Consider the following 27,320-nt stretch of genomic DNA (forward strand, 5'->3'; position numbering starts at 1 on the left):
GCGCCGTAAGAGCCCGCCTTTTCCGACAAATAAAGGTCGTAGCCGCCGAGTCCGCGGGCGGAGCCAAATCTGTCGCGATTAATGCGGTCGCGGGAACACCCAAAGTGGAGCCCCACGTAGCAAGATGACCCGAAGCTGCTCGGCAGTGGGCTGCAGCACCCGGGACACCGTGCTGAGCCGGGAGCGCGGCCTCTCCTTCCACCAGTGCGTGAGAGCAGCCTCCGGCTGTCTAACTCCCAGCACGGCCTGGCGGGCAGCGGGCCAGGGTGGGGCGGGGCCGGGCGTGCGCCGCGCCGTTGACGTGACGTGACGTGACGTGCGTAGCGTGGGGGACGGGACGGGGAAGTCGGAGAGTTCGGGTGCTTCCTGCCCCGCACCCCGTGGCCTGCCGCTTGCCGCAGGGCTTCTGGCGGGGGTTGTTGGCGCGGAGCCGCGCTCCCTGCGGTCGTGTTCGCGGCTCAGCGCGAGGCGCGAAGGGAGGGCGTGTGGGGAGCTGTCGGAGGTGTCCGAGCCCGCGGCGGTGCGGCTCGCTCGGGAGCCGGGCGGGCACGAGCTTTCGCCGGCGCCGCGCGCCCCTGCCGCGTGCTCGGCGGGTTGGCTGCGCCCTGCGGGCCCGGCCGAGGGGCTGCCGCCGGCATGGCGGGGAAGCCGGCTTTGGCTTCGGAGCGGGGCCGCGTTTCCGAGCGCGGTCGTCCGTCGGGGGCTGTGCGCGCGCGTGTGCTTGGACGCGGGCGCGCGCTGCCGGGCCTCGCGGACTGAAGGGCGCCGGGTCCGCCGAGGGGATGGGGGACCGGCAGGGGCTCCGGGAGGAGAGCGGGGAGCGCTGGAGTTGGACCCCGTGCGTCCCGGGGGCGGGCGTTAGCGCCGCGCGGGGAGCCGCGAAGGGGGGTCCGTGCGGGTGTGAGAGGAAAAGTAGCTGAAGACGTGGAAGAAGAAGGTGCACGAGTTGCAGCTTCGCGCGGTAGGTCTTGCACTCGGTTGGGTTTTTTAAGTTAGGCTGAGTCCGCCAGCTGCGCTGGTGCCGTCGTAGCCCCTTCAGGGCGCTCTGGTCTCTGGTGCGCTCCCTCTGCTCATCGCTGCCTCAGTCGGGAGCGAGCTCGGCGCTCGGTTCAGACGGACACCTGCGTGCGCGGCCGCACCACCTGCCCCTCCTTCCCCCCGAGACCGGACTCCTCGGAGCAGGACCGTGCCCTGTTCCCTAAGTCCTGTCGGCTTTCCGACCTGCTGTAGCCAGGCGTGTGTCACGGCTGCTCTGATGCACCGACAGGGTCGCCAGGAGGACCGCCGGATCCCAGGGAGCGCTCGGAAATCCTTCTCCTGACCCCTTTTAACTCCTGACCCCTATCAGCTACTCGATGACACTCTCCTCTCCATAGGCTTTATTGACACTCTGTCCCCACTTACCTCCTTTTTTTTCTTAATGTTTTGCTGCCCTGATTTTCCTGTGCCGCCTTGGGTTCTTTAAATGAGGAAGAGTTCATTTATTGCTTTTATTTTGTATATTGAGGACCAAAGAAAGATCAAAGAAAGTGATGTAATTATTACAGTAGTCTGCTCTGATTCTTCCAGGCTGACTTCTTGCCTATTCAATCCATTTTCCTGATTCCCGGAAATGATTTTTCTAAAAATGCAAGTTCTGTGCTAGTTCCCAGAAGGGTTTTATTTTGGGCTTTTCAGTGCCTTAAGAGTCCAAGCTCCTCTGGGAAGCCCTTCCTCCTGTACCTCTCTTCCAAACCTGGATTACATCCCTCCGTATTTCTGTTAAGGTATCTGTGTGCTGAAGGAAACACATGTCCTTACGTGTGAATAGGAGTGAATCATCTTTGCCTTCCTATACCTAGGTCGTTGTAAGGAAGGCAGGGGAAAGGACAGGGAGAGGAGTACAATACTATGGCATTAGGCTTAGCAACAAGGGAGTATTGAGTGAGAAGTGAGGGTTTAGCAAAAAGGTAACATGGGAAGGAAAGAGTTTGTCAACTTGCCGTTGCCCAAAGATACCCTTCTCAAGGTTTTTGGTCATGGAGCCCTCCCCAAAAGGAACCTTGAGTGCATGCCCCTGATATATGCATGGTGATTTATAAATTACATACATGGAATGATGTATTCGTGTATATTATGAAACAAAAATTAAAGGATGGGGCAAAAAATTGTGAAAATAAATTCCAGTATTTTCTTCAAATTTCAGTAAATGAGTGCATTCTCCTCTGGAGGCCTCTAACCTGAAGGATGGATCCCAGACTTACTGCACCATACAAGATCTTTTATGATCTGGCCTCTAGCCATCCCTCCAGCCCATCTGTAACCAGTACCAGCTACCTCTGTACTCTCCTTTAACCCTCTTCATCCTCCATATTAACTTATTTTTCAATGCTTTATGAACCAGTAAGATGCAGGTAGTTATTTCATATCTCTGTGTTGCATCTGCGTGGAGTGGCCACTGTCTGCATGGCAAACTCCTATCGACACTTCAGTTCTCGCTCCAATATTGTCTCTTCTGAAGCCTTCCCCAGCGTCCCCAGAGCCATTACCGAGAGTTGTGAAAGATGTTGCAAGGACACAGGCCAGAGGCTGTGTCTGAAAAGCACAAATCAAAGTGAGGAAAGGTGTGGAAACTTGTTATGGGAATACTGGTACTTAGTTAAACATATAAATGTTTAAATATGAGATAGGACTGGCAAATTTAAAGGAGTGACATTGATTCATTCTCGTTGTTGGTATAAAGAAATTAAACAATTTATTGCATAACCAAAGAATACATGTATGATAATTTGAAAGCGTTTTTTCCTGAATTGTTGTAATGAATTTTTAAACGTTTAATTATGAGACATTTCAAACACACTAGCAGTCAAAAAATAATACATAACAAACATCTGTGTACCCACCACTAGAATTAAGCAGACATTAACAGTTCGCCTTCTTTCAGTTTTGGTTTGTTTTGTTTTGTTATCCTCTTAAAAGAGAATTAAGTTGCGCGTATAGTTAAAGCTTTACCCCTGAATCCCTTCTCTCTCTCCTTAGAGGTCGCCACTGTAGAAAGGATTTTGTTAGTCCCTTTTCTGGAAAATATATGCAGGGAGCCAAAGGTAATTTTCTGCTGGTAGTGTGAAAAAAAGCCTAGTCAACGGGAGAGAGAAAACAGATTCCGCATTAGTAGAAACCAATTCATGATTGTATTTATTTATTTGTTTATTTATTCATTTTTAAAGATTTTTATTTATTTATTTGCCAGACAGAGATCACAAGTAGGCAGAGAGGCAGGCAGAGAGAGAGGGGGAAGCGGGCTCCCTGCTGAGCAGAGAGTCCGATGTGGGGCTCCATCCCAGGACCCTGGGATCATGACCCCAGCCGAAGGCAGAGGCTTTAACCCACTGAGCCACCCAGGCGCCCCCATGATTGTATTTATGAGATGATTGGTTGGGGATTTTTCTTTCGCCAGAAGTGGCTTTAGAATAGGGAGACGTGAATTCCAATTTTAACTACTATTTACTGGTAACTATACTTAGGTCTCGTCTTGGTTTCATCTTCTGTGAAAGGATACAAACCTGTTGTGCAGAATTTTTGTAAGACGAAGTCTAAATTTTCAAAACATAGACACATCTGGGTTCCTGGCTGGCCCAGGTGGAAGAATGGGCAGCTCTTGATCTTGTGTCGTGAATTTGAGCCCCACATTGGAATTACTTAAATTAAAAAAACTTTAATCACACACACACACATATTTATGGCGCAAGGTGAATGCTTTAAACATATTATTAATTATTATTACCAATTTAATTTTATTCAGAATTCAAATTAGTCATGCTGATTAGGCTACAGTATTTTCCCAACCCTTTCATTTTGTTTAATACTTTGGGGCAAGCCAACAAAGCTGTTTGGGACTGGCTTGTTCTACCTGCTTCAGGGGCTCCAGGTGGCCCAGGCCATTCTGTGGGCTAAGGGGATTGTTGGCGGTGGTCAGCAGGCATGCCAGTTGGGAAGCTGTATTGGAGGATAGGCTAGTAATAGAACTTGGTGAACTAGCCACCTTTTTACTGTCCTTGTGTGGTTAGAGACTACCACCCAGTCTGGGGGAAAGCTGCCTCACAAACATGCCCCGTTAGTTTAGAAAGGAACTCAGTGAAAAGAGATAGGTTTGCCTCGCCTTTATTAGAAAAAGACTTGTGTTTCGATCAAGTAGCATCATCTTCCTGGAATAACGCAGTGAAAGTCCTGAAAGTGGAATTGTTGTTCCTAGGAAAGAACAAACTCTGGGTCGTACTTTACCATTTACAAAGGCTTTTGAGTGCATTTGTTGCATCGTGCACCCTTACAACAATCCTGTGAGGGGCTCAAAGATTGAGAGATGTATCACATGGCTGGTAAAAGGTCATTGAGGCTTAAATACAGGTTTTCCAATTCAGTGTTCTTTCTCAAGTGATTGAGCGAGTATCTCAGAATTCTGTTACCATACTGCTGGATTATTTCCCTAGCCCTGAGCTGAGGAACTTAAAATTTTCACTAGTCTCAGTTTGTAAGAAGTACATGCTTTAAAATCTAAGCTAAAAGATACAAAAATCACACAGCTCTCCCCGGATCTGTCCCTAGGACCAGTCAAGGCAGAGCGTGCAGAAAGAGTAGTTTTGTGATTTTCATTGTACCAGTATCATAATTTTTTTCTCACAATTTCTAAACATAGTAATTTGGGCTTAAAAATAGAGAAATACAAGGTAGTTTTTATATTCAAGGCTAGGAAAAAGTGGTGCCTTTTGAAAGAAAAGGGGAAAATTGATTATGGGAAGTGGGCTTGTTTTCTACGGCTCAGTAACAGATTTTTTTGAAGTGCAGCGTGGAAAATGATCTGTAAATCCCAAGGGCAGGAATTCAGGAGTGGATTAACTCAGTGTTGCAGGGTGTCTCAAAAGGTTGCGGTAAAATGTTAGCCAACACTAGAACCTTCTGAACACTTGATGAGGCTGAAGCGTGAGCTTTCAGAAAGACTCAGTGACCATGGCTTTTGTCAGGAGCCTGTTGCTTGCCCAGTAGACCTATATCTCTCTAGGACTGCTTTTGACATGGCAGAGAAGTTCCCTCCAGAGAAAAATCATTCAACAGAGGGAACAAGTGCCTTTTATTATCTAGTCTTACTTAGCCCATTGTCACTCCTGCTTTTTGTGTTTCTTAGAAGCAAATCGCTAACTCTAGCCCACACTCGAGGGGAGGGAATTGGCCTCCATCCTTTGAAAGGAGGAGAAGCAAAGAATTTGTGGACATTTTTAAAGACACACACACTAAATTTGAGCAGATTCTGCTAAGTGTAGGCAGCGAAGACAAAATGTGGTGGGGCCTTTAATATGAGAATTTCCCTCATACAAATTGAAGCAAATGAGATCACTTAGATATTGAAATCTTGGAATCAAAAAAATCAAAGAACTAAATGAAATCAAATTAAGTAAGTTAAACTTTAACTGGACTTGATGTTTACTTAAAGCAGTTAAATAATAAATGGGTTTATGTAATAAATACTACTGTAGTATTACTATAATACTTTCATGTTAATGGAACTTTAATATGATTGCTGTAGATTTCCAACCGATACCATACAGCGCTCAAAATGGATCAGGGCTGTTAATCGTGTGGACCCCAGAAGCAAAAAGATTTGGATCCCAGGACCAGGTGCTATTCTGTGTTCCAAACATTTTCAAGAAAGTGACTTTGAGTCGTATGGCATAAGAAGAAAGCTGAAAAAAGGAGCTGTGCCTTCTGTTTCTCTATACAAGGTACTTAAATCTAGGTGTAAACAAAACTAAATTCTGTAGAGCCTTTAAAAACCGAGGTACCGCATATTACAGCTGAATTTACAGAGATTTAAAAAAATCCTAAGGCTTAAAATAAATCCAATAATAGGTTTTAAATGCTTAGAAAACTCGTTTTGGGTTTTTTTAAAAAAATCTATGTGTAATTTTGGAATTTTTTTTAATTAGGTATATCATTACAAATTGTTGTCAAGACACACATGAAGATTACTAAACTGATCACAAGAATCACCTAGTAGATCCCTTTGAATTCAGGCTTTTGTTTAAGTGTGAGACAGTTTCCAGAATACTTAGAAATTATGCTTTTTCTGGTCCCTCCCAGTGATGTTACTGATCTTGACCAAAAATGTACCTAATTATTAGCATTGATACAGAGAGGTGTATCACTGGTGTTGGTGTTAACGTTCTTACGTTTCTTTTGTTTCTGCTTTTACCAAATGGCTCCTCACTGTCTGCACAGCAGGCGGTACTCATCTACCCATTCCAGCCTGATGCTGCCTTCCCTCCTCTTATCCATTGGAGTCTCCTTTTGGTATTGTTTCCTCGTTCCTCCATTCAGAAGGATGTAGTTGGTGTCAAACCCAAACTCCTCAGCTCTAGGAGCTTCCATTTATTTATTTACTTATTTATTTATTTATTAAAGATATTATTCATTTATTTGACAGAGATCACAAGTAGGCGGAGGGGGGGGGGGAGCGGGCTCCCCGCTGAGCAGAGCGCCTGATGCGGGGCTCCATCCCAGGACCCCGGCATCATGACCTGAGCCGAAGGCAGAGGCTTAACCCACTGAGCCACCCAGGCGCCCCTAAGAGCTTCCTTTTAATTGTGCATTTCTAACTGCTCTGAATTCTCTTTTCAAACTACTGCGTATGTGATAAATTGACTTGCTTTCATGCTTTCGTGTAATATCAGGAGTAGTTACTATTTATTGTGACCTACAATGGTCGAGGCCATTGTGCCAGGAGATTTACATAAATTATCTTATTTTATCCTCAGAACAACTCTGTGTTATTATTCACATTGCACAGGTGAGGAGATGAGGGGTTGTAGAGGTTTAGTGACTGCTAATAAATGAGGGATCTAGGATTCAAACACAGATCAGTCTTAATTTCCACGTCCACTATGCCTTCCTTTTTGCACAAATAACTTTCCCATCTCTGTTAAATCGTGTTATTGCTCCTTTAAAAAACTACTCATTTCTACGAAGCCTTCCCAAGTTACCACCTTTCTGTTGTTAGCTTAACCGTTCCAGACACTTTCAGAATCATATTAACTTTTGGCATCAGGTACACGATTTCTGTATAGGTGAGAAAAACCAAGAAACCCTTTTTACATTTTCCTATAAATGCATTCGGAAAAAATCAGAGATTCTGACCTTTTTCTTTCATAATTAACTCTCCACAGCAACCAGGTGAGTGCTTTGCGTTTAGCGGTATTTTTACAGACAGACTTCTGTGTAATAATTTAAAAAATAACCTGAATTGGATGTTTCTGTTGCAGGTTCTTCAGGGTGTACACCTTAAAGGCAAAGCAAGACAGAAAATCCTAAAGCAGCCCCTTCCTGATAATTCGCAAGAGGTTGCCACCGAGGACCATAACTACAGTTTAAAGCGGCCTCTGACGCTAGGCGCAGAGAAGCTGACTGAGGTGCAGCAGATGCTCCAAGTGTCCAAAACCAGACTGGTCTCTGTGAAAAACTACAGGATGATCAAGAAGAGAAAGGGCTTACGGCTGATCGATGCTCTCGTAGATGAGAAACTGCTCTCTGAGGAGACGGAGTGTCTGCTGCGAGCACAGTTTTCAGGTATGTTCCCCTTTTCCAGATTACCATTAAGTACCTCCTTTGCCTCTGCCCATCAAAACGTGCTTTTTGCTGAAACATGAAGTCTCAGGGTAAGCAAAGAGAAGGAAAAGTAATTGCCAAAATGTTTTCATGTATTTCCAGCTTTAAAAGTCATGTGTTTATTATAAGAAAAGCAAAGAAATATATGAATGATGAAAGTTACACATAATCCTGCTACCCAGAGGTGAGATCATATGGTTGATAACCGTATACTGTACTGTTCGTTTTTTCTAAAGCACTCATTTTACAGCGAATTCTTTGTGAGCAATTTTAACTGCTACATAATTTATCACTAAAGTGTTTTTGCCATGGAGTCGAACCAGATTACTTTGCCAGTTCCCTTTGAGCTTGAAAATTCTGTGAGTCTCCATACTATTTTCTGAAATATTCTATAGAAGGTAGATACGTCCATTGGAAAGACTGCCTCCTCTTCTTTGTGAACCAGATATTTGAAGAGGGACAAAATAAGTATTGGCAACTTACTCTTTGATGAAAGCAGCAGAGATTTTGGATTTACGTTTTAGTAAAAAATAAGTATGTCTTGTTTCTAGAAGAGAGTAGGTATTGCCAGAGGAGGAGAGTAGTTTGTGTTGTGCCCGTTGGGAGCAGAGGTAGTAAGCAGGAATCCCCCCCAGGAAAAGGATTTTTTTTTTTTTCTCAAGGTAGGCAAGATTGTCTGTTCAATCCGAGTAGCATCCTCTGCCCAGATGTGTTTCTTGTGTCTCATTTTCACCTCAGATAAATGGTAACCAGGGAACAAAATAAAGCAAATAAAAGTACTCATAATCCAGAGACAGAGTTTGATCCGGTTATTTACTTCTCTTCCCTGTTCCTCTAAAATTCCCCACTTAGGCTGCCAGTGAACAGTAAAACAGTGACTTAAGTGGAGACTGTTTTCTCCCTCTTTTGAGTGAAATGACCCAAGATGGGCAGGAGATTTGGTCAGGAGGTCCTCAGATTGGATGTTAGCCTTTGAACAAACTCTGAAACTGTGATTGGGTTTGTGTTTGGGTTCGGTTGCCCACTGCATTTATACCCCAATGCTGTGACCTATACCTGAAAATTTTACTGCACACACTCTTCATCACAAAGAATAAATAAATTTATTTTGACAGATTTTAAGTGGGAGTTGTATAACTGGAGAGAAACAGCTGAGTACTCCACAGAAATGAAACAGTTCGCATGTACACTCTACTTGTGCAGTAGCAAAGTCTATGATTACGTAAGAAAGATTCTCAAGCTGCCTCATTCTTCCATCCTCAGGACGTAAGTGAATGACTTTTTAGATGTTAAAGAAAATGAGTATTTTATTATTTTATTGCATTTTATGTGTTAAGGCTATTCGTACTCATACTCTCATTTATTAGTCTATTTTCTCTTTTTTAGAAATTTTTAGGTGGTATTTGCTTATTAACACAGCACGATATTTTCACCAAAAAAATGAAGGCATATAGTCTGACAATTTTTTTGCATCCTCCAGATGGCAGAGACACTCTCAATGATTAAAAAAAAAAAATCTGGTTTCTAATATATTCTGGTAGTTTGGGAATTTCTAAAACATTTCCGTAGTTTTAATATCAGGCTATCCTGGGAAATCTAGAACAATTCTAGATTGACACCACTGGTGTGAGGCCAAGCACAGAAGCCTGAATTTTTGTAAGCACCGCAGTTGATCCTCTGGACAGGTCTTCCCAGGAGGAGATTTTGGTGAATACTTTTGTAGGATTTCTGGTCAGAATACATAGGTGTATTTATAACTCTTAGTGTTATAGCACTGTGTTATAAGAAATAACCCAGTTGCTTTAAAATAAAGTACTTTTGTAATACCTTATAAAGTACCTGTAAAAGGTACTTTTATAATAAAAGTAATACTCCATTTTTACTACTTTTTTTATCACTGGTTTTACGGATGCCTGTGTATGTATCTATGTGGCTTAAAAGTAACAGAAATTTATTGTCTCACAGGTACAGAGACTAGAAGTCCAAAACCAAGGTGTCATCAGGGTTGGTCCCTTCCGAGGGCTGTAAGGGAGAAGGGTCTGTTTCATGCCTCTCTTCTTGACTTGTAGATGGTAGACGTTTCCGCTGTGTCTCCTTACAGCATCTTCCATTACGTATGTGTGTTTCTGTGCCCATTATGAGGGCCAGTCCTACAGGATTAGGATTCACTTTAATGACCTCATTTTAACTCAATTACCTCAGTAAAGACCTTGTGTCCAAATAAGGTCACGTTCTGAGGTATTGGGGATTAAGACTCCAGTGTATCTTTTTTTGAGGGACACAGTTCAACAGATAATAGTCGCTTTACTGATCGTAAGCCTCCGAATTACCCCCAACCTATGGGCCAGCTCCTTCCCCTGGTTTCCGGAGTTCCCTCCCGGTGGCCCTGCTGGGCTCTGAGGCTCAGCTCCTGCTCCCTCCCTGCCCTCTGGCATCCCCGCTGCGCTTGGAAGGCGCTCCTTGCTGCTGCTTGCCTTGGCCCTTCCTGCTCCCGGCGCCTGAAATGCCCGTTCTCTGTCTCTTGGTCCTAGTGATACTCCTGTCTTCAGACTCAAATTAGATACACATCCTTTCAGAAGCCTGACCTGGAGGAAGTAGTCCTCTCGCACATAGGATACAGACCTGAATCCAGTTCTTAAAACACGGTCTTCCTCCCTGGACCGTGAGCTGCAGGAGTGTGAGGTCTTGTGTGATTCTGTTATCCCGCCCCGAACTGCGACCCTGCAGGGTACCTGGGGCGCCATGGCAGAGGGTAACTGGAGAGAAATGACCCTGGATGAGTAGATGTGGAAAGGAGGAATGCTTGAATGGTCACTTAGCATTTCAAAGAGAGGTCAGGAGGAGATTCTCCGGAACAGCACTCCACTTAATTCCATTTAATTCAGCGGGGTGCAGCTCTAGCGGCCAGCCAGGAATGCCCTCTGCCCTCTGTCCGGGAAGCTGCCCCCTGGTTTCTTACTGCTTCAGCTTTAGAACAGACCCAGAGGGGCTCTCAGCTGGAGAAACTTGAGAGATCGTGTAATTAACATAGAACACTGTACTAGTTTGGGGTGTGTCACGATTAGTTGGTATCTGCATGTATAGCAGAGTGATCACCACACTGTCTGGTTAGCATTCGTCACACACACAGCTAACATGGCTTTTTGCTTGTCATGAGAACTTTCAAGACCTATTCTCTTAGCAACTTTCAATGTACAATATGGCATTATTAACTATAGTCACCGTGTTGTATATTATATTCTCTTTTTACATAATTGTCCTCCACACTATTAACATAATACTAATAAAAATTTAGAAATGAGAGAAGAAGGGAAATTCATTAATCCTTCTACACTGTATGTAAACAATTATTATTAATATTGAGGTAATTTTCTTCCAGACTTTTTTCTGTGCTTAGACTTAGTAGTTTTTGGGCGCCTGGGTGGCTCACTGGGTTAAGCCTCTGCCTTTGGCTCAGGTCGTGGTCTCAGGGTCCTGCGATAGGCCCCGTGTCCGGCTCTCTGCTCAGCGGGGAGCCTGCTTCTCCCTTCCTCTGCCTGCCTCTCTGCCTACTTGTGATCTCGCTCTCTGTCAAATAAATAAATAAAATCCTTAAAAAAAAAAAAACTTACAGATTTATTAGTTTTTTACATAGTTAGGATGTTTAACAACAGCATCACTTCAGGTAGTTGTACCCTACCTGCCCGGGGCATTCTCCAGCTGTTGGGCATTTATTTATGTTGATCAAGCCTGAGAAAGAGAGACCATGATTATGGATTATCAAGGAGTTGTGCTGTGTAAGGAGCAGAGATACGGGTCTATGGGTAGAAGGGAACATAGGTGGAGGGGAGGGCATCTGGTGAGAGGGCAATTGTTCGATCATGTTTGCGCGCTCAAGGGAATGATCTAGTAGGCAAGAAAATTGGTGATGCACAAGAGAAAGCATTCTTGCGGGGGACAGCATCTGACAGCATTGTGGAGAGATGTCTGGCCTTAATTAGGAGCAGGGACCATTCATTTAAACAGGAAGAAAGGCAGATTCAGTAGGTTAACAGATTGATGGTAGGAAAACGAGTTTTTATTGGATTGCTTCTGTTTTCTCAGTGACATAGAGATCATAGCTGAGCGGCACCTGGGTGGCTCAGTCCATCAAGGGACCGGCTCTTGATCTCCGCTCACATGCTCCCATCTTGGTCCTGGGGTGGGGGGGTGAGTTCAGGCCCCAGATTGGGCTCTGCGCTGGGCGTGGAGGCTTCTTAAAGAGATAATAGCTGAGAGTCGGGGAAGGAGACAGACCAAGTTCGGGAAGAAAGGAGAAAATGTGAATACTTGTTTCCCCTCTGTTAGGTTGGAGAAATAGTTACATGGCAAACAACTGGATGATGACAGATCAAGCCAGACTTACATTTCGTAGAAACCTCTGGTTCAGACAGGTCCCTCCCTCACTAATTTCTACTTGTATCTTTCTCTGATTCGTAGCCACTATCAGTCACTTCTGTAATACTCTGTGTACTGATACCGGATCTTTTTCATTTCTCTCTTGAATTCTTTATGTCCAGAACCTTCCCAGAGCTGTGCTGCTTATAATTCCAGTTTTTTGGGTCATGAAGGTTTGTTTTCACATATCTTTTGTAAAAATGTCTTCACATCCTCAGCCTCCCTCATTATAACAGTGATACATACGGTATGATCTTTTAGATTTTCTCTAATTTCCTATTTAGGTATTCACTGCAATTTAGTAAATGAGCTCCGCCTAATAGGGAAGGGGATATGAGGGATTCGGAGGCAAATGAGACCATGGGAGGAGCTTACAGTCTTGAAAAACACTTGGCTCTGCCCAGCATTGTGACGCTTCCGCGCTGTATTTTTTCCAGACAGAGTTTTAAAGCACCCAGTGGACTCCACATAATCACTCCAAAAGTAACCTGCTATTTAATTTAAAATCTGTTGATGAGAGGGGCGCCTGGGTGGCTCAGTGGGTTAAGCCGCTGCCTTCGGCTCGGGTCATGATCTCAGGGTCCTGGGATCTAGTCCCGCATCGGACTCTCTGCTCAGCAGAGAGCCTGCTCCCCTCTCCCTCTCTCTGCCTGCTTCTCTGCCTACTTGTGATCTCTGTCTGTCAAATAAATAAATAAATAAAATCTTAAAAAAAAAAAATCTGTTGATGAGAATGGAAATTACTGGAAACACTTCTGTGAAGGAAAATTGGGGAATGTGAATTAATTGAAAATTGATTCACCCAGTTATGTGCACCAGAAGTCCGAAATTTGTTTTTAATGTCTTGCATAAGTTGAATCCAGGAGCGCCTGGGTGGCGCAGTTGGTTGAGCGTCTGCCTCCGGTCATGATCCCAGGAGTCTGGGATGAAGCCCCACGTCGGGCTCCCTGCTTAGTGGGGAGCCTGCTTCTCCCTCTGCTTCTGCAACTCCCTCTGTATTCCCCTGCCTGGGCTCTCACATGCTCTCTCCCCCTCTCTGTCAAACAAACAAACAAACAAATAAATGAAGTCTTAGGGGAAAAAAGTAGAATCCATTCATTTCAATGCTGGTGTAAGTAAATTTCTCTCTCTCTCCTACTCCTAGGAGTTGTGTAAGTGACATAAACATGTACATGCGTATGTGTCACCCCCGTACATGGTACGGTGCTGTTTGTATTATCTAAAAAATGGAAACAACCTGATTGTCTTTCAGTATAGATTAGTTAAATTATTTATGGCTTAACTATATTGTGGTATATGCCATGTACACATTTAAAATGTGGTAGGTCAGTAGTTAGGGACACAGAAAAATAATTCTGTAACATTACTATTAAATAAAAAAAAATAGATTCAGTATAAATTTTGAAAATTATATCTAAGTGTATATATGTGAAGAAATCTGGAAGAATGTCTCTGAAATGTTAAAAGAGACTATCACTTTTTGCACTTTTCAGTATTGTTTTACTTAAAAATTTACTTAAAAATTTACTTAATAATTGTCATTTTTTTACAATCAAAATTTTTTCATTTTGAGGGGGAAGAAAGGTTTGAGACAGACATCAGTCACTTCTCCATAGTTCTAAGTTACAAACGATTTGGGTATTTCCACTCTCAGTTAAAAAACTTTTAGAAACAAAGCCACATATCTTTTTGCCTGCTATTTAAGACCTCATTCTCGTAGCTATGGGCATTAAGATACCATTTAGATTTCCATTTAAAAATCAAATTCAAGGGGCGCCTGGGTGGCTCAGTGGGTTAAAGCCGCTGCCTTCGGCTCAGGTCATGATCCCAGCGTCCCGGGATCGAGCCCCGCATCGGGCTCTCTGCTCAGCAGGGAGCCTGCTTCCTCCCTTCTCTCTCTGCCTGCCTCTCTGCCTACTTGTGATCTGTCTGTCAAATAAATAAATAAAATCTTTAAAAAAAAAAATCAAATTCAAAGAACATAAGCTTTCCTAGCCTATTTAAAATAAAAACTTTTACATAGAGGCATGAGGTAGTTTCATTACATAATGATTCCACATGCAACACCATGAGCATCGTTGGGGTTCATTTGAGAATTCTAATGCAAGGAAACAAAATTTTAACTGAGCATTTGGAGACACATTTGCAAAGGGTATTCACCATACTAGTGGGCTGTAGCGTTGCCCTGGTTTGCCATTATCTTACTATTTTAAAATATAAGCACTTGATTAATATTTAAAATTTTTCGGATTAATACTTTTATTTCTTAAATAGGTGAAAAACAACTTAAAGTATGATTTTTGCATCCTATAAATGTGTTTTTTTAGTTTTTTTTTTAAATTTATTTGACAGAGAACATTAGTAGGCAGAGAAGTGGGCAGAGAGAGGGGGAAGCAGGCTCCCCGCCGAAGCAGAGAGCCCAATGTGGGACTCGATCCCAGGACCCCAGGATCACAGCCTGAGCCTAAGGCAGCAGCGTAACACACTGAGCCACCTAGGCGCCCTTAATGTGTTTTTTAAACCCATTAGTACATCTTGAAGTCAGTTTAGTGGGTCATGATTGGCATTATATACACACATGGTATATATATGTGTGCATGGCATGTAGTGAGGGTAAATTTCATTTATGGAACTTTTAGGTTGCTGCACAATATTTGGAAAGCCCTGTCCTGAAATACTTCGGGACGTATGTGAGCGTCTCATATAGAGGTCGGCTGTCCAGGAAGAAACGTTGGCAGCTTAGAATATAGCCCAAAAATCAGAAATATAACACCCCCCGCTCCGGGGTCCCTGGATCACTCAGTTAAGCATCTGCCTTTGGCTCAGCTCATGATCGCAGGGTCCTGGGATGAAGCCTCACCTCAGGCTCCCTGCTTAGTCGACAGTCTGCTTCTCCCTCTCCTGCTGCCCCTTCCTCTGCTTGTGCTATCAACCTGCCTTCTCTCTCTCTCTCACCTAAATAAATAAAGATCTTGAAAAGGGAGGGGGAGGCCCTGGGTGGCTCTGTTGGTTAAATGTCTACCTTTAGCTCAGGTCATGATCCTGGGGTCCTGGGATTGAGCCCCACATCGGGCTCCGTGCTCAGCGGGGAGCCTGCTTCTCCCTCTCCCCGTCCCTGTGGTGCATGCTTTCTCTCTCTCTCAAATAAATAAAATTTTTTTAAAAAGGAAAGAAATATAAGCTCCCCCTCCCAAGTCAATTAAGTTACAAAAGTAAACTTCAGGGGCGCCTGGGTGGCTCAGTGGGTTAAGCGTTTGCCTTCGGCTCAGGTCATGATCCCGGGGTCCTGGGATTGAGCCCCACATCGGGCTCCCTGCTCAGTGGGGTGCGTGCTTCTCCCTCTCTCTCTGCCTGTCGCTCTGCCAACTTGTGCATGCGCTCACTCTCTTGCTCTCTCTCTCTCTCTCTCTGTCCAATAAATAAATAAAAAAAATTTTTTTCAAGTAAACCTCAGTGAAGATGAATACTCCAGTCTCTAGAGTCCACTTAGTATTATTTGAGACAGTGATTCAGCTTGGCCGTTGCCTTTCCTGATCCTCCAACAAATTAGAAAAAGAAAATGAGTAAGAAGAATTCTGAAGATAGAGGCTGACGTTGATAAGAAGACATAATCAGGAGTCTGGGATGGTCAGGGACGCCACAGACGAACTAAGGCAGTAACGTAGGTACCTGGTGTAGGGCAGACAGATGCAGGCACCTTAATTGTCCCTGAGGGCATCATTTGGAGGCTGCAAGGAATGGTGGGAAAAGCATGAGCAGGACCTCGGGAAAGCTAGGTTTTTCCGTTTGTGCAGAACTAGCAGCATGGTAAGGGCCATGTGGTTTAAGCTCTCCCTCTGTCCCAGTTTCCTAATCTGTAAAATGAGGTAGATGTGCTAGATATTCTCAAAGTTCCCTTCCCCTTAAGCAGTTTTCTTGTTTCATTGAATTTACGGGTAAGACTGGTTTATGGTCTAAATTATAAACACATCAATGAGAAGAAACTGGGTAATTGATCTGAATACTTTTTTTAAAAAGTAAATGAGCAATGCAAATTGATTTGTGCTATGTTTGCATCTTGAAATACTACTCTGTTTCTGAGTTTCCCTGTTACCTTGTTATTTTATGGTGATTATATGAATACATGTTTGAAAATAACTGTAGAATTTGGCTGCTTATACTTGGCTTTGTCTATAGGGATTTGAGGCTACGTTAGTATTTTTTTTTTAAAGGATTTTATTTAGGGGCACCTGGGTGGCTCAGTCGGTGAAGCGTCTGCCTTCTGTCAGGTCGCGATCCCAGGGTCCTGGGATTGAGTCCTGCCTCGGCCCCCTGCTCAACTGGGAGCCTGCTTCTCCCTCTCCCAGTTCCCCCGCTTGTGCTCTGAAATAAATACACTCTTTTTAAAAAAGATAAAGATTTTATTTATTCATTGGAGAGGGAGAGAGGATCTGAAGCAGACCCCACAGTGAGCGCGGAGCCCGACGTGGGGCCCGACCCAGGACGGCGAGGTTATGACCTGAACCAAAGCCAAGAGCTGGATCCGCAACTGAATGAGCCAACCAGACACCCCTACTTTACTGCCATTTAAGGCATTTTTCCTTTTTTTGTCTCTTCATTTGAGTTTTATGTTTTTCATTTTTCGTGTTTTACAGATGGTTATCCAAATGCAAACCCAGTCCAGGTTTCAACAGCAACGTTTTTTCTTTTCTTCAGCAAAGAGTAGAGAATGGAGACCAGCTGTATCAGTATTGTTCACTGATCATAAAAGGCGTCTCTCTCAAGCAGCAGCTTCAGTGGGACCCCAGCAGCCACCATTTGCAAGGGTTTATGGACTTCGGCCTTGGCATACTTGATGCCGATGAAACGCCACTCGCCTCCGAAACCGTTTTGTTAATGGCAGTGGGCATTTCTGGTCACTGGAGAACACCTCTTGGTTATTTTTTTGTAAACAGGGCGTCTGGATATTTGCAAGCTCAGCTGCTGCGTCTCACCATTGGCAAACTGAGTGACATAGGGATCACGGTTCTGGCCGTTACGTCTGATGCCACAGCCCACAGCGTGCAGATGGCAAAAGCGCTGGGGATACACATGGACGGAGACGACATGAAGTGTACGTTCCAGCACCCTTCATCTTCTAGTCAGCAGATCGCATACTTCTTTGATTCTTGCCACTTGCTCAGGTTAATACGAAACGCGTTTCAGAATTTCCAGAGCATTCAGTTCATTAATGGCACGGCACACTGGCGGCACCTTGTGGAGTTAGCAGCGCTGGGGGAGCAGGAGTTGGCCGGCCTGGAAGGACTGCCGGGGAGACTTGCGCATCTGAAGAGCCACGTCCTGAAGATGAACTGTGCTGCGCAGGTGTTCAGCGAGAGCGTGGCCGGCGCGCTGGAGTGCTTGCTGTCGCTAGGCCTGCCTCCTTTTCAGAACTGTATCGGCACTGTCCATTTTTTACGCTTAATTAACAACCTGTTTGACATTTTTAATAGTAGGAACTGTTACGGAAAAGGACTTAAAGGGCCTCTGCTGCCTGAGACTTACGGTAAAATTAATCGTGTGCTAATCGAGGCCAAGACTATCTTTGTGACGTTATCTGATGCTAGCAACAATCAAATAATTAAAGGTAAGCGAAAACTAGGATTCCTGGGATTTTTACTTAATGCTGAGAGCTTAAAGTGGCTCTACCAGAATTACGTTTTCCCTAAGGTCATGCCTTTTCCCTATCTTCTGACTTACAAATTCAGTCAAGACCACCTGGAATTATTTTTGAAGATGCTGAGGCAGGTATTAGTAACCAGTGCTGCCCCCACCTGTATGGCATTCCAGAAGGCTTACCATAGTTTGGAGACCAGATACAGATTACAGGACGAAGTTTTTCCAAGTGAAGCAAGCACCCTTGACATTTCACTTGCTCGACGGACAGACTTGGCCCTGTGGACAGTTCAGCGTCAGTGTGGTGTCGGCGCTGTAAAGAGTCTTTTTCACAAAGAGGATATTTGCCAAGACTGGTCTGATTGTTCTCTAAGTGAGGCATTACTCGATCTGTCTGATCACAGGCGAAAACTCACCTGTTGTGCCGGTTATATTGCAAACAAGTTATCGGCTCTGTTAACTTGTGAGGACTGCATCAGTGCCCTGTATGCTTCTGATCTCAAAGTTGCGAAAATTGGGTCACTGTTGTGTGTTAAAAAGAAGAATGGTTTGCATTTCCCTTCAGAAAGTCTGTGTCGAGTCATAAATACTTGCGAGCGGATTGTGAGAACCCACTCAAGGCTGGCGGTCTGTGAGCTGCTTCCTAAACAGAGAGACTTGTTTCTGCAGCAGAAAATTTTAGGTGAGCTTTCCGGGCATCTTGATCTTTTTGTAGATTTAGATGAGCATCTCTTCGATGGAGAAGTGTGCGCCATCAATCACTTTGTAAAGTTACTAAAGGATATCGTAGTCTGTTTCTTAAAGATCAGAGCTAAGGATGCAGCACAGTACCCTTTGAAACACCATTCAGAAAGACCCGAAATGAAAACTTTCTCAAGGAAACGCTGGTCATCTTTACAGGATTACAGATGTTCAAGTTTCGCTAATACCAATAAATTCAGGCATTTGTTGAGTAATGACGGATATCCGTTCAAATGAGGGACCTAAGATACGTCCAGGTTTTTGCGAAGAATAATGGGTCAGCATTTTGTGTAGTTCAACTTACTGTGTTTTATAAATTGACCATTCTGCACAGTTGACAAGTTTGTAATTCTGACTTACTAGAATTTCTAATTATGTGTGTTATAAAATCTCGTACTTTGGTTGACAGCATTTCAGTTACTTGGATCGTAGGAAGCTGTAAGTCAGCGGGAGCAGACTAGCCGACGGATGCTGCCTTTGAATACACTACTCTAGACCGGGTAATGGGACCGGACACACTTCTAACCTGTTCCGTCTATTTTAAAGCGAGAGAATAACAACTGAGAGTCATTAAAACATTGACTCGTACAAATAGACTACCTTCCCTAAAAGCGCTTTGGTTTACAGCTGCTAAGAATGTTAACAGAAAAAAAAAAAGGAATGTTGACAGAATACCTGTAAAACCTTGGATATAATTTTTCCTTACATATGAAAATTAGGATGTGGTTTGAAAATTAGGCTAACTTAAAATCTCAAATACCACAAAATCCCTTTGCCAAGGTACCCTAGAAGAGAAACGGGCTGCAACAACGCTGAGGAATGTAGTCCAAGAAGCAGGTGAGGCCATTTTCACAATCCATTGTCCTTGGACTTCGAGATACTACTTTTGAGTAATAGAGTGGATGCTTGTTTGACCACCGGAAGACCCCGATGCCCATCAGAGGACGAGAAGAAGATTATTTCAGCTTCTCCTTCTGACGTCTCCTCGTCTTTGCAGGGAGGCTAAAATAAACTTACTTTCAGTGTTGAGTCGATAATGGGATGTATGTCGTGCGACTAATAAACTAGAAAAAGATGGCCATTGGATACAGTGGTTATGAAAATATTTGTCTTAATTATATAATAAGTTTTTTCAGAAATTTAGAGGAGCTTAAATAATCTCAAGATGAAAATATACAAAGAACAAATTTTCTCCATTCTCTCACACCTAAACTTGAAAAGATGAATAGAAAAACACTTAGGTACATGTACTTTCACATACGGGGAGTGTTTTAAATAAAAGAAACAAGCACAGGATTCATCTCTGAGTGTAAAACATTTACTCTTGTCATGGACTGAATGTTCACAAAGTATAGTTAATATGAAAACTTAAACTTGCAGATTAATGACCAGGTAAAGCTGAGTTTTATTAACTGAAATTCTCCTTAAATTGTATATTTTGATATATTTGTTCTACCTCAAACAAAGGCTTAAATTTTGAGTTGTAACCAGAATTGTACTACATTTTATGCAGGAGCTGTTGCTGAGAAGTCTAGAGGTTGTGGTTTTTGTTTGTGATAGAATGAGTTTAGATGCACCAGATAATCTTATTTAAAAGAAGCCTATTTGTAAATCACTACCTTTTAATTTATATAAATCCAAGTTTTGTCCTGAACTTTACTTAAAACTAGGTTCATATCTGTAGGTGTCTGTTCTTTGCTGTTGCATTTTATTACTTTACTAATACATATTGTAGTTTAAGAAATTAGTGTTTTGCCTTATTTCTTTAAGTGCTGGATAAATTGGACAAACATGGAAGACAAAAATACTTCCTTCACTGCCTTTAACTGTTACTTGCTCTCGTCTTAGTGAAAGGGTTTCAAGTCTGATACCAGGTTTACTTCACATGATATGCTTTACAGTGAATTTCTAAAATTATTCATATTTGATTAGGGTAATTTAGTTTATATTTTCCACTTAGCACCTTTGTCCTTTTTTCTTCAGAGAAACAAACATTCTCTTCAGAAATTTATCCTTTCTACTTTTCAACAAATAGTGGTGGAACAACTGGCTGTCCACATGCAGAAGTATTAATTCCACGTGGGTCAAAGACCTGTATGTAAAAGGTAAAACTATAAAACTCCATGAAGAAAATCGAGTAAATCCTTGGTACTTGGATTCGGCAATAGTTTCTTAAATATGACACCAAAAACATACCAAAAAGTAAATTGGACTTCACCAAAATTAAAAACTTGTGCTTCAAAGGACACCGTCAAGAAAGAGACAACCCACAGAATGGGAGAAAATTTTTACTAATATATCTGATAAAGGACTTGTATCCAGAATATACCAAGAACTCCTATAACTCGATAATGAGGGACCAATAACCCAGTTTGAAAAATGGGTAAAGGATATCAATAGACATTCTTCGAAGGAGATCTACACATGGCCTGTAAGCCCATGAAAATATACCCAACACCATAAACTAGCTGGGAAATGCAAAGGAAAACCACAGCGAGGTAACACTTCACCCCCACCCCGGTGACTGTGAGACAGATAACAACAAGTGTTGACAAGAGGGGAGAAACGAACCCTCACACACTGTGGGTGGGAACGCAGCTGCTTTGGAAACAGCTTGGCAATTCTCCAGAAGGTTCAACGTAGAGTCACCGTATCTCCCTGCAGTCTCCTGACAGGCACATACCCAAGAGAAATGAAAACATGTCCATGTACAAACTTGCACACACATTTCATAGCATTATTGTAGCTAAAAAGTGAAAAAGCCTCAATGTCCGGTTGATGAGTGGTTGAACAGAAACGTGCTGGATCCACACCGTGGGTAATGTGGGGCGGGTACGTAGCACTGCCAGAACCTCTATGGAACGACTGTGCCACATAGCTGCGCTCCAGTCAGGAGTGTATGAAATTTCCGTGGCTCTGCTTGCTCCCCAGTATGTGCCAGTGCGCGGGTTTTGTTTGGAATTACCCAGTTTGATAGGCGCGCAGCGGCACTCCGCTGCGGCATTCGTTTCCGCTTTCCTCGTGGCTGATGGCACGGAGCGTCTTTTCACGGGGTTATTTGCCAGCCACATCATCTTAGGTGAAAAGTCTGTTCAAGTCCTTTGCCCATATTTTGGAAGGTTGATTTGTTTTTGTTAACTCTATATTCTGGATATAAGTACACTATCTGCTGTATTTTGCAAATTTTCCGACAGTCTGTGGCTTTTCTTATTAGTGTGTTTTGAAGAGTGGACGCTAATTTTGCTAAGTCCAGTTGGTCATTTTTTTCCTTTGAGGGATCATAGTTTCGTATCTAAGAAATCTTTCCTAACCCAAGGCCACAGATTTTTCTTCTTAGGTTTTCTTCTAGATATTTTGTAGCTTTAGGTTTTACATTTAGGTTATGATCCATTTTCAGTTAATTTTGGCCTGTGGTGTAAGTTAAGTTTCATATTTTTATATGTGGGTATCCCAGCACTGTTAAAGATTATTCTTTCTTCCCTGAATGACCTTTGCAACCTTGTAAAAAATGGACCACATATATATGGGTCGGCTTCTGGGTTCTCTGTTCTGTTCCATTGATCCATAGGTCTAACGGTTCACCTGTACCACAGTGTCCTGATGAGCCTTCTATGAGTCTTGAAGCTACGTGGGAGTCTTTCAGCTCTGTTCTTTATTCAGAAATGTTTGGCTATTCTAATTGTACTTTTCTATATAAACTTTATAAACAGCTTAATTTTTTACAAAAATTCCTGCTGGGATTTTGAGTGTTTTGTGGAAACTAAAGATCAATTTGGAAAGAAATGAGATCTTAGTATTGAATGTTCCATTCCACAAACATGGTATATCTTTCTTTCTTAAAGTCTTCTCTAAGTTTATTAATGTTTCTACATTTCACCTACAGATCTTGTATATGTTACATTTCATGTGTTGTGTTGCTACTGTAAATGGTAACTGTAAAAATGTTTCTAAATGTTCATTGCTACTATGTAAAAATATAATTTTGTATATTGACTGCTTGAACTCCCTTATTAGTTCTAGTAGCCTTTTTTTTTTAAAGATTGCTATGACTTTCCTATATAGGCAGTCGTGTTATCCACCAGTAGATACTGTCTTACGCATTTCCAGTCTGTGCCTTCTCCCACCCCCACCCCCGACCTTATTGTACAGTGACCTGCAACACGGTGTTGACTTAAGAGTGCCTTGTTCCCCGTCTTTGAGGGGAAACCTTCAGCCTTCATCACTCATATGATGTTAGCTGTAGACCTCTTGGGAGATGGTCTTTTCAGGTTGATAATCCCTTCTCTTCCTGGTTTGCCGAAGAGAGTGTGTATGTGTGTTTAAATCATAAATGGGTCTTGAATTTTGTCAATTTTTCTGCACCTTTTAATTTTTTTTAAAAAGAGTTGAATATAATTTATACTGTAATATTTGCCTTTTTAAAGCATATAATTCAGTTTTTAGTTTATTTAAAAGGTTTCCTGCAACTTCTGAGATGATCGTATAGTTTTACTTCTTTTGTATGTTGATACAGTGAATTACATTGATTATTTTTTCAATGTTGAGTCAACCTTTTATTACTGGGATAAAACCCAACTGGGTCATGATGCATTCTTTTTTCTACTGCCAGATTTTATTTGATAATATAATCAATTACAGATTTGAAGTCTGTGGCCTTCTAGTAAATATTACTCTGAACTTATTTATTTTCTTACTGCTTTTGAGTAAAAACTAAGCATGCCTTAAATGCTTTCATAAAACCTACAGGCCTTTATACATTTCATTTTATAAAATCACTTGGATCATAAAGAGCTCACATGTGGTCTATAGATAATGGCAAAATCTGCATTAAAGAAACCCTCACATACACACCAAGTCCTAAGTAACTGACATCAGAGAAAATAATCCCCATAGTGAAGGCTTTCTAGCCTTCCTCTCCTTTGGATCGCTGCTGTGGGATTTCGAATAAAATGCTGAAAAAGGATGCAACATGATGCTGGAGGTCCTGGTTGGAAGCTGCATTTACATAACAAGGTATTTATTTTCTTAGCTACTTGTGTTACAGACCAATAAAAGTGGAAAACTTTTCTAAACTTATTTTTATTCCCATTTTACAGAAGACTGAGAAAATGTCCGCTGTCCCTATGCGGGAACAGGGAAGCTAAGGCAGTGGTCTCCCCTGCAGCTGCTGCTCTGCTGGTCCGACCGCCTGCAGCATTCGAGTTCTGTTTCCCAGGGAAGCCAGAGATGAAGACCTACAGATTGCTTTTAGTTCTGGAGAGAAAAGGAAACTAAGAAAGGTGCTCACCGTAAAAACATCAGACATTAAAAGAAAGCAAAAAGTAGACCAAGTTTCTGCCCTTTCGCAGCAGGGGGAAAAGAGAAGCTATACTCTTCGTTTCAAACCAATTTAAAAGCTTAATCATAATTGGGCAAAATGACAGACTTATTTTTTAGTTGTGTGCTTTCGAAGTAATGTCAAACTTAAAATCAGATTTTAAAAGTTTCTTGTAACGTGGTTAAAAGTGTTTTTAAAGAAAACAAAACCCTTTTTTTTTACAGAATAGTATAAATGTTTATTTTCTGTATGATTTACTTTGCTGTCCTGTTTTTACAATATAGAAAAGTGTATTCTTTGAATAGCTCTAGTAAATATAAATTTAATCTTTCTACTTTGGGATGTAGATAGAGCTAAAAAAAAATTATATACCCAGCCCTCCCCAAATAGTCTTTTAAAATTGTTGAATTAATGTGGATATTAATCTTGTTCAGCAATTTGATGCAAATCCCTAAATACAAAAAGTTGCTTAGTAAGTACGACACAGGAAGGAAAAGTCTTAATACTTTAGATAGCTTCTTGAAAATCAGAAAAACTAGTAGCATTTGATTGCACCTTCAAGTTTTTACAAGCAAAACATTCTCAAGCAATGCCGTCATACATAATCTACAATTGTAATCCAAATTTCACAAACATTTTCTGCACACTGTATATAAATACACATCACAAAGGTGCAACTAGAATTAAACACAGAATATGTACAAAATGAACAAAGTTTAGGTTTAGACCAAAAAAGGTATTGTAATCTTTGAAAAATAACTTGATTAGATATTTTATCCTCTTACACTGATTTACATTTATACAAATTTTAAACATACTAGATTGAGGTGCTAAGAATGTTTGCACTATCTACAGTTAAAGTTACTGAACTATATAAATCCAGATTTCAAAAGGAAGATACTTCAGTGAATAACGGAATCTTCTTTTGGGTTAATTTCTATTGCCTATATCTTGCGTGTTCATATGAACATATATACACACTTAATACATACAACTATAGATTCCTTGTAGGAAATGTAATAATCATACACTAATAATCACTGAGGATTAAGGTACCTAACAAAATGCCTGAATTCCAACATGGTTTTTTTTCTTGTCATTAAAATCCGAGTCCTATTACTGGCTCTAAAATTCATAAAGCTTTTGAATTTTGAATTAGTGAAAATGATTTAGGTTATTTTAGTAATAATAAGAAAACACTCATACCTTCGGCTTATCAAATCACTAGCTAAAAAGAATGCCATATTAAGCTTCCCTTATAAAAAGAAATCCCACTATAATTTTGAAAGTTGTTAGGAGGCCCTTTCAGTAAATCAAGTAAGACTCATATATTGGATTGAGACCTCTTAGTTCAAAAGTCTATAAAGAGAATTTTATAGATGAAAAATCCTTCCCTAAATTCATCTATTGGAGTTTCAGTGTTCTTTATTTCTCCATCCAAGCCAAATTTTATACCTGATAATTATGTAAGGTTCTGTTATCATCACTACATACTAATATTAAGTTCTATTCATATGCACCTCACTTTTAATAGTACCCGGTAATCACTCTGACAATTTATCATTTCAAATGCACACCACCTCCTTCAAAGAAAATGGAAACACCCTAGAGCACTTCTTAGTCACTCCTCAGAGAAATACATTGCTTATTTAGAACTATTTACTGTCCCTTAACACTTTTTTTTTTTAACTTTTTTATTTTAAAAGTGTCCCTTTGGATTACTTCCCCTTCTGACATTTCCAAAGTGACAACAGGATACTATTCCAGAATCTGTGCTAAAAAGCTGGTTTTTCTTTAAAAGAGTGCTTTTCTAAAGGCAAAATGTCATTCGAATATGTTTTGTAAGAATTTATGTGGACATTCTATCTGCTTGCGTCTAGTGCCAAAGAATGACTGGATAATACCAATGGTTGTTTGGCTTTTTCTACTGCAACAAAGTCATACAACACCAAACGTTATAAATTATAGTAATTTATAAATGTCCTTTGTCAATAGAATCAGAAGGACAGAACATCTAATTCTTAAGAAACCCATGCAAATTAAAAATCCATGTAATACAATAAAAAACTGAATTTAGAAGGGGCATATACAGATTTAACTAAGATTTAAAATGTACTAATTTCCTCATTTAAAATTTCTTCTCTTTCAATATTATAATTTCAGGTCTCACAAGGACTGAATTAACAATATAATAATTGTTAAACTATCTTCCAGAAAATCAAGCGTCCCTGCACCTTCCATTTTCTGTACAGTTCCACTTATCAGTCTTTTGTGCAAGAGTTAGCAATTCATGGCACAAGGGTCACTTTTTGCTTTCCCTGCAGAGTTGATGACACTCATCAAACACCGCCCGAATTCCTCAAGGATCATCCGTTCGGCTGCCGCCTTCGATTTTCCCTTCTTGTCCGCCTGCTCCGCCTGGGCCAGAAGGCAGTTACACGTGGCTTCGGCCACTTCCTTAGTTACAAACGTGAACGGCAACCTGCAGCGACGTGAGAGAGAGACACGATGGTGTTGAGTCACGACCAAAGCGAATGACACGATACCAAGTGAGAATCTGCGGGCACCTTCGTGACTCACTGGCGCACTGAGCACTGTCATTTCTGCACGGAGCACAAGCACATCCAGGAGAGCTTTAAAAAGTTAGACCTGGTTTTATTACTGAGATTATTTTTTAAAGACTTCAGAAAGTATGATTTTAACAAAATATATGTAGACAAGGTTATCTGGGTAACTAAAAGATGTTAATTCTACATGTTGACCAGATAATTCTTTCTTTTTAAAACAGTGTTTTTTTTGGAAAGATTTTATTTATTTGTCAGAGAGAGAGAGAGAAAGAGCGAGTGAGCACAAGCGGGGGGAGCAGCGGGCAGAGGGAGAAGCAGGCTCCCCGCTGAGCTGGGGGCCCGTGTGGGACGATGTGGGACTTGATCCCAGGATCCTGGGATCATGACCTGAGCCGAAAGCAGACGCTTAGTGAGTGAGCCACCCAGGTGTCCCCCAGATAATTCTATAAAAAAGTACTCCTAATTCATGATATGTTAGTTTCTAGAGTGCAATCTTTGTTTTACTGAGGACGATTTCTTCATGGTCTACGACACTGCCTGACACATAGAGGCACCCCATGAATATCTGCTGAATGAAGCAAAGTGGGAACTGAAAGTACTGTCTCCTGGGACGCCTGGGTGGCTCAGTCGGTTGAGCCTCTGCCTTCAGCTCAGGTCGACTCAGGTCATGATCCCAGGGTCCTGGGATGGAGCCCTGCACTGGGATCCCAGCGCAGCGGGGAGCCTGCTTCTCCTTCTCCCATTCCCCCTGCTTGTGTTCTCTCGCCGTGTCTCTGGCAAATAAGTAAATAAAATCTTAAAAAAGAAATAAAAATAAAAATAAAGCACTGTCCATAGTCCCATATATATTGTTCATTAGAAACAAGAAAGCACACCAAAATTTTACATTGTTCCATCACAACAAACAAAACATGGGAAAACCAAACGCTGTTGTGTACATGGAGTTTCTTTCATAAAGTATTAAACTATTAGGTTTGCTATATCTTGAGGCTTGCTATATGTAGCTAATTCTT

The 27,320-nt window shown here is 41.8% G+C and overlaps 2 protein-coding genes across 15 annotated transcripts in view; one reads left to right on the forward strand and one right to left on the reverse strand.

Annotated features, from left to right (window-relative positions):
* The first annotated feature begins 15 nt into the window (after positions 1-15).
* THAP9 (THAP domain containing 9) lies at positions 16-26,176 on the forward strand. Of its 4 annotated transcripts, XM_080797699.1 has the most exons (7): positions 37-204; positions 5,558-5,753; positions 7,290-7,593; positions 8,748-8,898; positions 16,683-18,364; positions 23,520-23,702; positions 26,065-26,176. In XM_080797699.1, exons 1-6 carry the CDS (start codon positions 125-127, stop codon positions 23,525-23,527), a joined length of 2,421 nt encoding a protein of 806 aa, XP_080653825.1. In that variant the 5' UTR covers positions 37-124; the 3' UTR covers positions 23,528-23,702; positions 26,065-26,176. The 4 variants fall into 4 exon arrangements, with proteins under 4 accessions (XP_080653824.1, XP_080653827.1, XP_080653825.1 ...); XM_080797701.1 differs by lacking the exon at positions 26,065-26,176 and having other exon boundaries at positions 25-204; positions 16,683-17,653; XM_080797698.1 differs by lacking the exons at positions 23,520-23,702; positions 26,065-26,176 and having other exon boundaries at positions 16-204; positions 16,683-19,069.
* Positions 23,961-27,320, reverse strand: part of LIN54 (lin-54 DREAM MuvB core complex component) — a 67,680-nt gene continuing 64,320 nt past the window's right edge. For all 11 annotated transcript variants that reach the window (XM_080797712.1, XM_080797710.1, XM_080797708.1 and 8 more), the window contains one exon: positions 23,961-26,222. In XM_080797712.1, the coding sequence (XP_080653838.1) occupies positions 26,021-26,222 (202 nt within the window). In that variant the 3' untranslated portion in view covers positions 23,961-26,020. The remainder of the gene's footprint in view (positions 26,223-27,320) is intronic.

Source organism: Martes martes (assembly GCF_963455335.1).
Source record: "Martes martes genome assembly, chromosome: 2".
In the NCBI taxonomy this organism is placed as follows: domain Eukaryota; kingdom Metazoa; phylum Chordata; class Mammalia; order Carnivora; family Mustelidae; genus Martes; species Martes martes.

Bases quoted from the DNA above. Each gene is read 5' to 3' on its own strand.
- THAP9 (XM_080797698.1), top strand. From the start codon at position 125: ATGACCCGAAGCTGCTCGGCAGTGGGCTGCAGCACCCGGGACACCGTG. The intron at 205-5,557 runs GTGCGTGAGAGC...TGATTGCTGTAG, and splicing joins CGCGGCCTCTCCTTCCACCA to ATTTCCAACCGATACCATAC. The intron at 7,594-8,747 runs GTATGTTCCCCT...TTATTTTGACAG, and splicing joins GCTGCGAGCACAGTTTTCAG to ATTTTAAGTGGGAGTTGTAT.